This window comes from Theobroma cacao, chromosome 1, assembly GCF_053813885.1.
Source record: "Theobroma cacao isolate CCN51 chromosome 1, ASM5381388v1, whole genome shotgun sequence".
In the NCBI taxonomy this organism is placed as follows: Eukaryota; Viridiplantae; Streptophyta; class Magnoliopsida; order Malvales; family Malvaceae; genus Theobroma; species Theobroma cacao.
In genome coordinates, this window is record NC_142639.1 from 5,357,471 (window position 1) to 5,370,564 (window position 13,094).

General features: G+C 35.3%; 4 protein-coding genes and 1 non-coding gene across 7 annotated transcripts; 3 read left to right on the plus strand and 2 right to left on the minus strand.

Annotated features, from left to right (window-relative positions):
• Window positions 1-521: 521 nt before the first annotated feature.
• Window positions 522-4,571, minus strand: LOC18611570 (TLD-domain containing nucleolar protein). 3 transcript variants are annotated; one of them, XM_018114246.2, is made up of 8 exons: window positions 4,142-4,567; window positions 3,083-3,603; window positions 2,890-2,962; window positions 1,884-1,961; window positions 1,745-1,808; window positions 1,373-1,460; window positions 1,057-1,141; window positions 522-899 (listed from the first exon to the last, which is right to left on the minus strand). In XM_018114246.2, the coding sequence occupies exons 1-8, from the start codon at window positions 4,253-4,255 to the stop codon at window positions 816-818; spliced, it is 1,107 nt and encodes a 368-aa protein (XP_017969735.2). In that variant the 5' UTR covers window positions 4,256-4,567; the 3' UTR covers window positions 522-815. The 3 variants fall into 3 exon arrangements, 2 of the variants coding, with proteins under 2 accessions (XP_017969735.2, XP_088659076.1); XR_016024180.1 differs by having other exon boundaries at window positions 873-899; window positions 1,341-1,460; window positions 4,142-4,571; XM_088802950.1 differs by having other exon boundaries at window positions 1,745-1,961; window positions 4,142-4,571.
• A 113-nt stretch (window positions 4,572-4,684) lies between these two features.
• Window positions 4,685-4,757, plus strand: TRNAR-ACG (transfer RNA arginine (anticodon ACG)). The gene has a single exon. It is a non-coding gene; the product is annotated as a tRNA-Arg (tRNA).
• A 762-nt stretch (window positions 4,758-5,519) lies between these two features.
• Window positions 5,520-6,324, plus strand: LOC18611572 (HSP20-like chaperones superfamily protein). Its single transcript, XM_007047905.3, has one exon. The coding sequence runs from the start codon at window positions 5,686-5,688 to the stop codon at window positions 6,142-6,144; it is 459 nt and encodes a 152-aa protein (XP_007047967.3). The 5' UTR covers window positions 5,520-5,685; the 3' UTR covers window positions 6,145-6,324.
• A 283-nt stretch (window positions 6,325-6,607) lies between these two features.
• LOC18611573 (uncharacterized) lies at window positions 6,608-7,392 on the minus strand. Its single transcript, XM_007047906.3, has one exon. The coding sequence runs from the start codon at window positions 7,324-7,326 to the stop codon at window positions 6,835-6,837; it is 492 nt and encodes a 163-aa protein (XP_007047968.3). The 5' UTR covers window positions 7,327-7,392; the 3' UTR covers window positions 6,608-6,834.
• Window positions 7,393-9,768: 2,376 nt separating this feature from the next.
• ANNAT2 (annexin 2) lies at window positions 9,769-12,739 on the plus strand. Its single transcript, XM_018127954.2, has 5 exons — window positions 9,769-9,949; window positions 10,763-10,908; window positions 11,138-11,356; window positions 11,568-11,780; window positions 12,257-12,739. Exons 1-5 carry the CDS (start codon window positions 9,874-9,876, stop codon window positions 12,551-12,553), a joined length of 951 nt encoding a protein of 316 aa, XP_017983443.2. The 5' UTR covers window positions 9,769-9,873; the 3' UTR covers window positions 12,554-12,739.
• Window positions 12,740-13,094: the final 355 nt, after the last annotated feature.

Below are 13,094 nucleotides of genomic sequence, written 5' to 3' on the forward strand. Positions count from 1 at the left end.
TATTCCTTACCTATCATATACATTAATAGATACAAAGTAATTGATAGAAGAAATCATATAATTTTCTTTTTTGAATTTGTGTTTCAAGATAGGTAAATATATTAGAGGATGCACGTGCATAAAAATCTAGTGAAATGTACATTTTCGTTATTTTTTAATTACATTAACAGACACAAAGTACTTTTGTCATTTTGTCTATGAACTCAAATGAACTTCCTGCATAAATTAAAATTTTTAAAATTTAATAAACCAAAAACCTTTTATCTGCTTTTACAATTTTTTTTTAAAAAAAAACCCAAACACCCACTATAGTAAAAATTCTATATTCGTTTACCGTTTAGTTCAAATATTTGGAGGTCAAAACTCAACTTTCATCAGGAAATGCCAGAATTGAATAATGGCATAATACATATATGACTAGAGACAATATAATGGAAATGGATTGCAGAGTCCTTTAATCCCTGCATCTCAACTGCAGTAGAATGCAAGTGCATCAACTAGTCATTAATCACTCTCCAAGGTGAATAAGCAAGAACTGATCAACTAATGTTGCTGAAATGTATTGTCAGTAACGTCCACCCACAATTCAACTTGTGCCAGAAACTGTAAAGTAAATACATATGCATTTGTTGTATATACAAGGCTGGGCATCTATGTACAAAGCATGACAAAAAGGGAACGACATGTACAATGAAAGATTCCACTTCCTGTTGTTAATTCTATCAGCACACAGGTAGAGATAATTGTGCCAAAGGAAAAACCACCAGAATCACTGGTGCTCAACCATCACATTTGCCTCATGCTTCAAAGATGTTTTACCACCGACAAATTCCAGGCGTCTCTGTTCTGCTTAAAGCAAGTATTTCCTCATATTTTGATCCATATACAAAGCCCCACAACTGCGAGACGAGGGTAAAGTTTAGGAACTTGTTCTATTAAGATCATATTTCGTGATCAAGTTACAAAGAAGCCACATGTAAAGAAGCGAACCAAACAGAACAGTGATATGGGTGTGGAATGGAGAGAGAGAGAGAGAGAGAGAGGAATCACGCATACCTCAATCTCCTTCACTTCAAAGTCTTCAGAGAACGCAAGACAGGGGTTTCCATAGGTTTCTGAGAATGAGCTTGACCCATTCAACCTTACATAAAAATTAGAATATTTCAGAAAGCAGTGTTTGATGGACAAGTTTGCCAGCATCAAACTTATTTCTTAAGAAAAGAGATCTGATTAACACGAGAATTCTATTTAAAAAGAGGGAGAAAGAGAAGGGAGATAGGGACAGAGGGTACTAGATATTTTTACTTAAAAGAACCAGTGAGGGTACTAGATATTTTTACTTAAAAGAACCAGTGAGGGGCAGATATCTCACAGATCACCATCTAGATAGAGTGCAAAATGGCCACCACCACCAATTGCCAGAAATTCAGTGGAGCACAGAGTGAAATATCGATTCGCACCTGTTCCATATTTGCAGTTAGATCCACCAAGTTTACTCAGAGAGAAACTGTTTTAAACACCAAAGAAAGCTGGAACAGTGAATCATTAGCCCAATCCCCCTCGCAGAGCAGGTCAAACATGCATGAGTGCTATGCCATTTCAGCTATCAATATACTACAACTAACACAGACACACAAACTTTCATTTGATAGTAACTTTTTCAACACCAGATGCTCCGACTTTTAAACAGCTAAGAATCAAAATACTGTGACAATTTTGAAATGGTAGACAAAGATGGAAATACCTGTGGGACGGAATATAACTGGGTCACCGGGTCTATTTGTGAAAACAAAGGTACTATTTGTTCCCTGTTGAAAATGTAATGTCAACAACATATTTATACAAAATATCTGCTGGATACAAGAAATGTTTTCTAGCATCACCTGGTATTTCTTATTAGTTGGTTTAAGGGGTGCCTCAACCAGTCCACCAAACACTGCACCTTTACGGTCTCCAACAACCTAAGAGAAAATAAATGCCATGATCGAAGTTGAACAGATTCATCATAGACAGAAAATAAACATGCCTACATGCATGCTAACATGAAGTAATAGTAGTGCAGCCAAATCACTAATACGAACAATTATATCACAATTGAAATAAGAATCAATCATCTCCCACTCTCAAGTAGACACATATCAGATTAATGTCTTTCTAGGACTCTCGAAGTCCAAATACAACTCATAGATGCCCAAGCACTGTTTATTTGAAAATAATAGATAAATAAAGTAAAATGGAAGGATGGAAAACCGAAATTGAGAAAATTCTGCAGATTATAACAAAAGGTGATTTATTTTTCACTAGAATAGAAGGTGGAACTGAGAACCTCTCTCAATACTCACTAATGAGATATAATTACAGTGATTTTAATCAAAAGGCAACCTTAAAGTTGAACTGGGGGACAAAAGAAAGGGGATCAAGGTTCAAAAGTTGTTGTGCACTACATGGATGTGATGGCACAAAATTTACCAGAAGCCCACAATTATGGATGTAAATTGACTTCCTTGTCTAAGGGCTTGCATTGGGCAATAAGACCAATGAGGATGTCGGACATCAAGTATGTTATAGGTTATGAAATTCATTGTTCAAGTATAGATGCAAAATAAATTGGATTTAAAAGCTATAGGGATCCTACACATAGTCGCACAGCAGAACCTTTTGCTATGATAGAATCAGTTTTTGGAGAATATATATTCGTAAAGTTAAAGGTACAGACATGCCGCAAGAGGACTAATGTCCTGCATTGGAACATGAGAACAACATTCCTGTCCATCATGATGCAAATGATTATTCATATTTATGACAGTATGGCTGCATTGTAGACATGTGAAATATGATATAAAAGCAGAGAGAAAAGTAATATCCAGGAGAAAGTCATTTAACCATTACCAGCAAACTGAGGCCAGGCCAGAGCATGCTTCTTCTGTACAATGTTGACAATGATATACCATGCCTCCAAGTACTGTGAAGGCCGACAGAGATATATCAATGAAAGAAAAGTAATTTTTTTTCGATATAGGCAAAACTATATCCAACGAAAGACCAAATTCAATCCTACAAATGGAAAACCAATGTCATTCACCTGTAGAGCAATAACCACTTTCTGCCTTGAACAAGAGCTGGAAGTGAAGCATAAAGAGCACTTCTTGTTTTCTCAGTAAGAAGCAATGATGGCTCAGAAGTTTCTGGAAGATCTCCCAAAGCCAAAGGTTCCTTAACATTTTGCAAATGCCTCATCTCAAGCCCATCAAATTGAGCATCAGCCTCATCATCAATTTTCATGTCAGAATCACCCTTGCAGTCTTGATTTTTGTATCCACTAATCCTAGTAGCTTGGTAAAGAGCTCTAAGTGATTGCTTACCCCTAGAAAGTAAGCTTTTCCTTCCACCATTCTCTTTCATAATTGTGTCAGATGATGCATCACCAGTTTCCTCCGGATTATCATTTTGCTCCAGATTCAGATTTTGGCCTGAATCTGAAGAAGACAATAGCGAATAAAGGAATGCAGTAAAGGAAGATGTATCAGGGCCATCAACTAGATCCCCGTTATCCTCTTCATTGATTGACTCTAGTTGACTTCTTTTAGACTCACTCACATTTTCCTATCAAATAAATAAATAAACCTATACAATTAAAATTTGAGAATTGCAGGCTCTCAACATAATAACACTTCAAAACATATTAACTAGTCATAGCCATCCACCTCTTTGGACAAGGTTGTGAGTCGTGGAGAAGTTTTTTATTGCAGAAAAGTTTCAAATCATAACAGGAAGCCTACAATAAAACCTGCACTTTTAAAACATTGCTGAAGTTTGGCAAAGAATTTTAACAATCGGTCCAATAATTCTAATTAAAAGAAATGATTTCCCAGGAAGAAAAACTGAAAAGGAAAAGATGCATTCTTACAAAACCAAAAAAATCAAAAAAATCAAGAGTATAACAAAACTATAGCTAAACTGCCCAAAATCAAACTTTATTAAGGCTGTTGACTAAACATCAAAACAAGGCATCATCATCATCATCATCGCCATCATCATAAACATTCAAACCCTCCAAAGGAAAAAAAGGGGAAAAAAAAAGCCTTTTCCAAGATACAATATATACAGAGAGAGCAGCAAACGGGGAGAGAGAGAGACTTACAGGAGGAGGGTGGGGAGGCTTGGAGGGTTTATCAGAGATGGGGTTAAGAAGGCCAGTGGTGAGATCAGTCACAAAGTGAACAGCTTTGCTCCTCAAAGACTTTTTCTTTCCCATTTCTTTCCTTATATTATCCAATATACGGAAGATGAGATTTTTGCACCACAAGTTCCCACCTTGTTTGTTAATTGGAGTGGTGTCTGATTCTATATTCCATTCATATTCTCAAAAAAAGACCTTTTTCTTTTGGTTGGCTTCTACCAATTTGCCCAATACACCAAATTCAACTACAAAACCACCCTAAGTAATAATATGATACCTTTATGGACAAACAATATTCCAGTTTTATTTCTCTTTCTTTCTGGTAGCCGGAGCAAAGCAAAGAGAAAGAGTATGCTTAAAGTAATTCCTTTAAAATTGTTGAGTGCTAACCGTGTTCCATTCTGGCCTTTGGGCTCCTTCAGAGCTAGACCGTTGACGCAGACTCCCATTTCTTTCCATATAACTATATATATAAAAAAAAAAGAGCGACTCGGTTTCAGCTAAGACTCCATGGCCCAATGGATAAGGCGCTGGTCTACGGAACCAGAGATTCTGGGTTCGATCCCCAGTGGAGTCGGTATTTAACGCGCGGAAGTTGGAAGCTTTCTGATCCTCAGTATTAAATTTAGAATGCTTCCCTATTGTCCGTTTGAAGTTGCTTTCCATTTTTCTACGTTCAAAAAGCAAAATATGAAGGGGTTTTTTTTCAATCTCCTTTCAAGGGTTAGGATTAGGAGTTGAAGAAAAATCAAAATCAAGGAAAGGCATTTGAAAGAGAGAAAAGTTGCAGAGAATTTACAACATGTTCCAGATGGATTGAAAGAGATTGATCAACTGCATCCTTTGACAATAGAATAACCATTTTTTGCCATTATCCAATGAAAATTTCGATGGTCTGAGATTAACAAAACTAAGCAAATCTTGCCTTAAGGTGCAATGCAAACTTAGATAATAATTTTTTTCCACGTTCACATGTAACAAATATTTTTTAAAAAAAATCATAAAATAAAGTATATATTTATAAAACAAATTAATATCAAACAAACATAATATGCATGATTATTCTTAATAATTCTCGATATACCATGCCATCATATATTTATAGTTAAACTTATATGTTCAAATTAAGTTACATTAATTATGTATTGTGAATAATTGAAGTCCAAATTCATACAAAAGGTTTTTCAATTGCTGAACTACCATTCAATGAGTATATAAACAATGTTGAGTTTGAGTCAACAATACGGATATAATAGCTTCTCAATTTTCCTTTGCTCAAAACTATAACTTGATAAAGGACAAAAAAAAAGCACACAAATACTGTTTTGGAGTGGGATTTTATCCTCACGACAAACCCCAAAGCCCGCGTGCATTCTAGAAAGTGCCAGACAAGAAATGAAGGCCTCTCGTAGGGATTAAACTTTACCCTTTCCCTGTTTCCCTCTAAAATCAAGAGCTCCTTCACTCTCCTTCAGTCCCATTCTACGAATTAACCCACCAGAATCATGTCAATTGTCCCAATCAGTGGCCAAGACGGCACTGTTACCGATCCCGTTTCTTTAGACTTATGGGATCCATTCAACAACCTCGATCTTTGGAACCCATTCACCCATGGTTTCCCTTTCACTTTCGCTTCATTTCTCTCCACCCATTCCCCTGGTTTCTCCAGCGAAATTTTCCCGTCCCTTGGGACTCAACTCAACTGGAGAGAAACCCCAAGAGCCCATGTGTTCAAGGCTTTCCTTCCGGGGGTCACCCGGGACGAAGTCATAGTTTTCATAGATGATGACAGGATGCTTCAAATAAGCACTGAAAATGGTAACTTCATGAGCAGGTTCAAGTTGCCTGATAATGCAAGGACTGATCAGATTCAGGGTTTTATGGAGAATGGAATGCTGATTGTCACTATTGGGAAAGAAGCTTCACAGAGACCAAACGTTAGGGTCGTTGAAATCGCTGAATGAAGTCGCTTTTCATGTCTTTTGTGTGTGTGCCTAAGTAGGAGTTCTGTTATCAAATTTGTGCAAAACATGAAGTAATGCTTTATTTTAAGGTCTGTGGTTGATTTTGGGTGTGGAAAGTGTTTGATGTTAAGGTGCTTAATGTAGTAAGAATATTAAACTAAATAAGATTTCGTTTGTGTATATGGTGTTCACTTGAAGTAGCATAGCTTCCTTAAAACTATAAAACCAAATGCTGCTTTGACTTTAGGGAAAAACTGAACAGTTGAAGCAGATAAGGTAAATTTAAACTCACATTACATATTCAAACACAATCAAGGTTGAAGGAAATAGTACTTAATGTATTATTTATAGCGAGCATGCCTTCAAACTTTCCCTGCTGGAACTTTCTAATTTCCATCTTAGTTGATCCCCTTTTAATGCTAAATGGTAAAAACTCTTTATCAATTGACATTTCTATGGAGGATAATGCAATAATTCCCTGCATTGCATTGAATAATACAGATTAGACCCATACGAAGCATATACTACAATTTAAAATATTTTCGAGAAACAGTAATTCCCAATGCTGCCCTGTTAACAAAGCTGAGGGATCAACACTTCTGTTGTAAACAAACAATCCATGGTTACAAAGATTCTGTACCACTCCCTCAGAAACTAGATATACTATATCAGAGAAGTAGCCTTTTTTAGTCAATTCTGAAACTTCATTTGATCATAGAACTCAGCTATGAACTTCTCCGCCCTGGAATCAATCCCTTCTTCCTCTAATTGACTCTTCTTTTCACAATTCTTGTATTCATATGCTTCTTCTTCTTCTTCTTCTTCTTCTTCCTCTCTCGAGTAAGTTTCCCTTCCGCTATCATTGCTATAAATTCCACCAGCTTCATCAGCACCGACATCATAATCGAATTCAACTGCCTTTGCGCCTGTGCAAGGGAAAAGGAAGCGCATGGAGCCAGCAAGACGACCCTTCTTGACATGGAAATCAGGAGTTTTATCAAAGGAGAGCTGACGTTCCCAATAAGGGATTTGATCAGTGAGAGCTTTACTTCCATGGCCCTTGACCTTAAACACAGCAGCTTTTCTTGCCCATAACAATGCTAAACGCAAGAGATTCCATGCTTTCTCAGCAACCACACTCGTCTTTTTGTTTGGCATTTTGAATGGCTTGGTTTGTAGCATCTAGCATGTTTAATACAAGGAAGTTAGTTGAGCTAAAAAAAGGAAATGAAATTGGAGTTGATGCATTTTCACTACTGTATTGCTGAAAACGATTCCTCATCCGACTCCCCTTAGGTATACTAGAGTTGTCCTAAATAATTGGGTGTGGCCCTAGCAGTGTGAGACGGGCTACACGTCAACAAGGAAGAAGATTAGTTAAAAAAAAAAAAAAAAAAGACTTTGCAACCGGCTAACTAGTTGCAATTCCTTAATTAATATTGCTACTACTTCTTTTCTGCATCCTTTTTCCTCTGTTTTCCTTCGGGTCAAAAGGTGTGGTGCAGCATTCGACCCTTGTGGTTGAAAATATGGCATGTATTAATTCTATCTCAATCTGCATACAAAAGAAAAAAAAAATTAAGTTTTTTTGTAGACTTTGTTTGGCATGACAATCACATATGTTCATTTATATTACATATAAATTATTCTCTTTTCATAAGTTGTCTCTTATTTTACCATCCCTTTATTCATATTTTTTACTAATTAATAGTGTTTTTATAATTACAATCACCCATCAAATTAATTCAAAAGAGTTATTAGAAAAGTTGTTTCTTTTCTAGGATGGCTCAATACTTTTAAAAGTTTAAAGTATTTAAATATTTAAATAAAGTATTTTTTATCAAAATTTAAAAAAATTACCGTTAATAGAAGATCATTAAAAACATATTAGATTTATTGAAAATAAGAAAAATAATTGAGAATTCTTAACATTATGAAAATTAAGAAGTGATAAAAAATAGAGATTTATTATTCACATAATTGAAAAAGTGAGAGAATATGTAATTTCATTAATTATTTTAATTTTTACGTAAACAAAGAAGTGAGATAAATAATTGAGAATTAATTAAAAATAAAAAGTGAAAAAAATAAATATTTAATTAGATACTTAATTTAAGAAATATTTTATTGATTATTTTAATTTTTATATATTTTTAATATAATTAATTATATTACATAAAATTACGAGACCTATAAAATTGTAAACCTAAAAGTAAAGGCTTTGGTGGCTTTCTACTAAAGCCTACCCTGTTTCTTTTATATATATATATATATATATATATATATCAATTTTAAAATATTTAAAAAATTCAAACTTAATTTTTTTTAAAAATAAAATATATGTCTTTGTTATCGAATGCAACGTTTCATTCGTACGAGTCGATGAACTTGAAAGTAGTAAAAAACTTACAAGTAGGGGCAAAACACGTGAATGGAGGAAGCAGAAGCAATAGACCGTAAAAGTACTTTTAGGTTTGGAGACCCACGCCCACCAAACAAAAGAAAATAAAAACCACAAGAAAACAAATGGGCTTCTAGTAAGAAGCGGCTCATATGACAATACAAAGTATGGAAAGCCCAATCTTTCGTAGCCCAAAATTCTCTATGAAACTAGTCTAAGGCAAGCTCTAAACACTCGCTCATATGAAAATCCTCTCTTCAAAACTCTGTGTCTTAGACCATGTGTGACGTGGTAGGCTTCGTCACCACATGCTGATACCCTCTTTCTTTTTGAGGGTGGAAAATTTAAAATGGCTGACATGAGATGATCAAATTACGTGGAGAGTCTTCCTGGCATAGACGTAGAAGTCTTCATTCTAAGTCTAGCTTTGTGATGGTTGGTGACTCACTCTTAAATCCATTCAAAATCTATGGGGATTGGATTTGAGCACTCCCCTATCATGGTAGAATTAACAACAATTTCATATGCTGTATATTTTGTACTCATGAACCATCATCTCTCTACTAAAAGCCACAAATTGATTGACCTTTTCTAATTGTTTGAAGGAAGTATAGCGTATGAACGAAGCACTCAACCAACCATTTTATCAGATTATATATGGAAAGAAATGATGAGAATATCTCACCAAAAACAAAAAAGACATCACCACAATAATGCCATTTAGTGGAAACTTTTCATAATGCTTCTCTTTTTATTTTTTGTCCTTGAACTAAGATAAATTTTGTGGTATTCAAGTGTAGTAATAAATATTACAACAACCCAAATTACAAGAAACAATGCACACAAAGGCTTTTATTTATGAGTTTAATTCCCTTTCATTACTGTTCAAGCTGATGATTTATCGATCAATGTCGTTAACATGTGTAAAAATCTATCATGGATTTTAAAATTTTATGAATATCATAAAACGTTTGAAATGCGAACAGTTTTCCTAAAAATTGCACTGCGCCGAACACGTGTATGACATTATCATAACAGGTAAGATTTCATGTGTACAATAATATCTTTGTTTCTGTCCCCGCGTAATCATTGCCTGAAAATGTGATGTAAAATATGGGCGGAAATTTCCACGCTAATGCTTACTTTCCAATTACCATATGATAATACTTTTAACGTTTTACCATATATGAAATTTTAATTGCACACTACTTTTCATTCACTGTAATAAAGAAAGCTTTAAGCTTTATAACTTTTCTCATCACCTGCATTTTTCGTTTGCTATTCTCCACAAACAGATAGACTCAGAGAGAGAGAGAGAGAGAGTGACAATGGCAACCCTTAAAGTGCCAGCTCATGTTCCTGCTCCTTCTGAGGATGCTGAGCAACTTCGTAAAGCTTTTGAAGGTCTTTCGTTAATTCTATTCTACCCTTTTAAATTGATCAATCTTTTCTTTACTTTTTTTCTCTTTTACTTTGATTTGTTGTTGTTGAGTTGGTGTCTGATCATGACACATTGTATCCGATCATGGGTTATATGTATTTTGATTGATTTTCTTTGTTCCTGTGTAGTTTCATTTCTGTTATCTGTTTTTTTCAATTATTATTATGATCTTTTGAAGTCAGTCATATGATTCGATGGGATTAAAGTTTTTTTTTTTTAGAAAAAAAATTGGGGTTTGGTTAGTCAACTAAGTGAGAAATGATAGTGATCAGGTTCATCTGGAAATAGTTACTTTTTATTCCTGATCTGATCACTATGGTTTTGATCTGATAGTGTTGGATCACTACTGATCTGTATTTTAAATGTTGTTGATGTTCTGGATTGTTATTCTGGGTTGAAGGGGGGGTGTTGGATCAAATATAATGGAAGATTTTTAAGTTTCAAGTAAGACAAAAAGGTATCTAGAACTTTGATGAGTATATGACAGTCTAGTCATTTCAGATTTTGCCTTTGTAGTTTTGGTTTTGTAGATCAATTCACCTTCCCATCTTTCAGTTCTCCTTCCTCTGTACCAAACATAGCATTAAATTTTATTTGTAATCATCTGGCATTTATATGCTTATGTTACAAAACCATCTTCTTTTCTCATTCAGCATTTGAGGTAAGGAAATAATAAGGTGCTATTTTGGTTATAAATATTGTAATACACAATAAGTATATATTTCCTGTTAATATTTGTTGATTGTGAGCTGAAAGATTTTGATAATCTGTTGCAGGCTGGGGTACCAATGAGCAATTGATTATAGACGTATTGGCTCACCGGAATGCAGCACAGCGCAATTTAATTCGAATATCTTATGGTGAAGCTTATGGCGAAGATCTTCTTAAGTCATTGGATAAGGAACTTTCAAGTGACTTTGAGGTCAGATTTGGACATACCTTTTTCTTAATCTTGTTCAAATGAGAACAATTTACATAGCCTAGTTATATTATGGAATAAGTAAAGTATGATTATTTGCATTCAAGAGTTGATGTTTGGCTTGCAGTGTTTGTGCTTCACTAGAAGGGGATGAGAGAAAGTAATTTCGGCTATTATTCAGATGGCCTCTTACTTTTTAACTTTTTGCTATTGTTTTTTCTTCTTTCAACAGCGGGCTGTGCTGCTATTTACATTGGACCCTGCAGAGCGTGATGCATATCTGGCTAATGAAGCTACGAAGAGGTTCACATCAAGCAATTGGGTTCTCATGGAAATAGCTTGCACTAGGAGTTCATATGAACTATTCAATGTGAGGAAGGCATATCACGCTCGTTATAAGAAATCCCTTGAAGAAGATGTTGCACACCACACTACTGGAGACTACCGCAAGGTTCAGTCTTAAACTTCTTGGCCATGGGCAATTTAAAATTTTTCCCCTCCATCCATCTTGAGTTGAGTGCCTGCTTAGACAACAAAATCCCTGACATTTTAATTGATTAGATCATCCCTTGAACAAATTGATCTAACCAAAATTAATTAAAAATTAACACAAAACTGAATAAGATTTGTGAAATGATTGCTTATATTATTTTCTCTTGCAGCTCTTGGTCCCACTTGTTAGCGCATTCCGATATGAGGGAGAGGAGGTGAACATGACATTGGCAAAATCGGAGGCTAAGATACTTCGTGATAAGATCTCCGATAAGCATTACAATGATGAGGAGGTGATCAGGATTCTGACTACAAGGAGTAAGGCACAGCTAAATGCAACTCTCAATCACTACAATACTGCATTCGGGAATGCTATCAACAAGGTATTCATTTTGTCCATGACTTTTAGTGGATTTCTTCAGAAATTGTGTGAAAGCTTCAAAATGTTTCTTTTTTTGTGTTCTTGTAACAAAGAGAAGACTTGTTATCCTACCTTTTTAACAACATAAGAGTATATATGGAAGTAAAAGAAAATTTGAAGGAAGACACTCCTTTAACAAGTTTTGCATTGAGCTCAAGGATAGAATTTTGAATATCTCTACCTTGTCAAAGTTATAGTATTGATTTGAATGAAAAACGAATATAAAACTTTAAATGTCCAGAAATCATTCTGGTGGCCCTATGAGACACCCAAAGCAGTAACTTGTGTTGTCCAAACTCAACTTTTTTTACTGTAAGGTTGGTGGTCTAGACAGTTCAAGGTCACTATAGCATTTGGTAGAATCTACTCGCAAAGTGTAAGTATATGCTAAAGAAGAACTGCTCTAACTCAAACTGATAATGAGATACTGGTTTGCAGGATTTGAAGGCTGACCCCAATGATGAATTCCTCAAATTGCTGAGAGCTGCGATTAAGTGCTTAACTGTCCCTGAAAAGTATTTTGAGAAGCTTCTACGGCAAGCCATCGTTAAGTTGGGAACAGATGAATCGGCTCTCACTAGAGTTGTGACAACTCGGGCAGAGGTGGACATGGTACGTATTAAGGAGGAATATCAGCGAAGAAACAGTGTCACACTGGAAAAGGCAATTGCTGGAGATACTTCTGGAGACTATGAGAGAATGCTTCTTGCCTTGATTGGATGTGGAGACGTCTAAGCTGTTTTCTCTGTTCAGTTCTTCATATGACTATCTAGTTTGCATTGCCAGCTATGAGTTGTGTGTTTGGGTTTATGTCTTTGTCTTCGTTGTGTGCCCATCACTTTTGTTTACTGCTGCTTCCGCGTAGAACTTTCAAGATGGACTAGTTGAATTGGGTGTTCTTATTTGAGTGTTTTGCACCAATTTTTCAGCGTGTTCATTTTCTGATTCAATCATGCTTGCCAATGACTTGAAAGACGAGTTGTGGTGCAGTTGTTGGTAAACAAGGATTGCAATGCATAGCAGGGTCAGCACCCATGACTGCAATAGTGGAACTCAAGTCGTTGGTTATATTTTGGATGTTAAAAGTTGGATAGCCAAAAAAAATCCATAGAGCAAAAGTTGTAAGCTCCTTGGTGTTTAGGAAGTCAAAAAAAAAAAAAAAAGCGTCAGATGTGGATGCATAGCAGCATAGATATCGAAATTTATGAAAAAAGTGATCCGGGAACATGGATGGTAAACAAGACAGGAAGGAAGAGTTCCTTTCTTTTCTTTTTTT

What these genes read in the sequence shown, in the direction of transcription:
- LOC18611572 (XM_007047905.3), top strand. Translation starts at nt 5,686, where the DNA reads ATGTCAATTGTCCCAATCAGTGGCCAAGACGGCACTGTTACCGATCCC.
- ANNAT2 (XM_018127954.2), top strand. Translation starts at nt 9,874, where the DNA reads ATGGCAACCCTTAAAGTGCCAGCTCATGTTCCTGCTCCTTCTGAGGAT. An exon ending in ACTTCGTAAAGCTTTTGAAG is followed by an intron (nt 9,950 to 10,762) that starts GTCTTTCGTTAA and finishes AATCTGTTGCAG; the next exon opens with GCTGGGGTACCAATGAGCAA. An exon ending in CTACTGGAGACTACCGCAAG is followed by an intron (nt 11,357 to 11,567) that starts GTTCAGTCTTAA and finishes TTTCTCTTGCAG; the next exon opens with CTCTTGGTCCCACTTGTTAG.
- LOC18611573 (XM_007047906.3), bottom strand. Translation starts at nt 7,326, where the DNA reads ATGCTACAAACCAAGCCATTCAAAATGCCAAACAAAAAGACGAGTGTG.
- LOC18611570 (XM_088802950.1), bottom strand. Translation starts at nt 4,255, where the DNA reads ATGGGAAAGAAAAAGTCTTTGAGGAGCAAAGCTGTTCACTTTGTGACT. An exon ending in AGCCTCCCCACCCTCCTCCT is followed by an intron (nt 3,604 to 4,141) that starts GTAAGTCTCTCT and finishes TTTATTTGATAG; the next exon opens with GAAAATGTGAGTGAGTCTAA. An exon ending in CTCTATCTAGATGGTGATCT is followed by an intron (nt 1,142 to 1,372) that starts GTGAGATATCTG and finishes TTTTTATGTAAG; the next exon opens with GTTGAATGGGTCAAGCTCAT.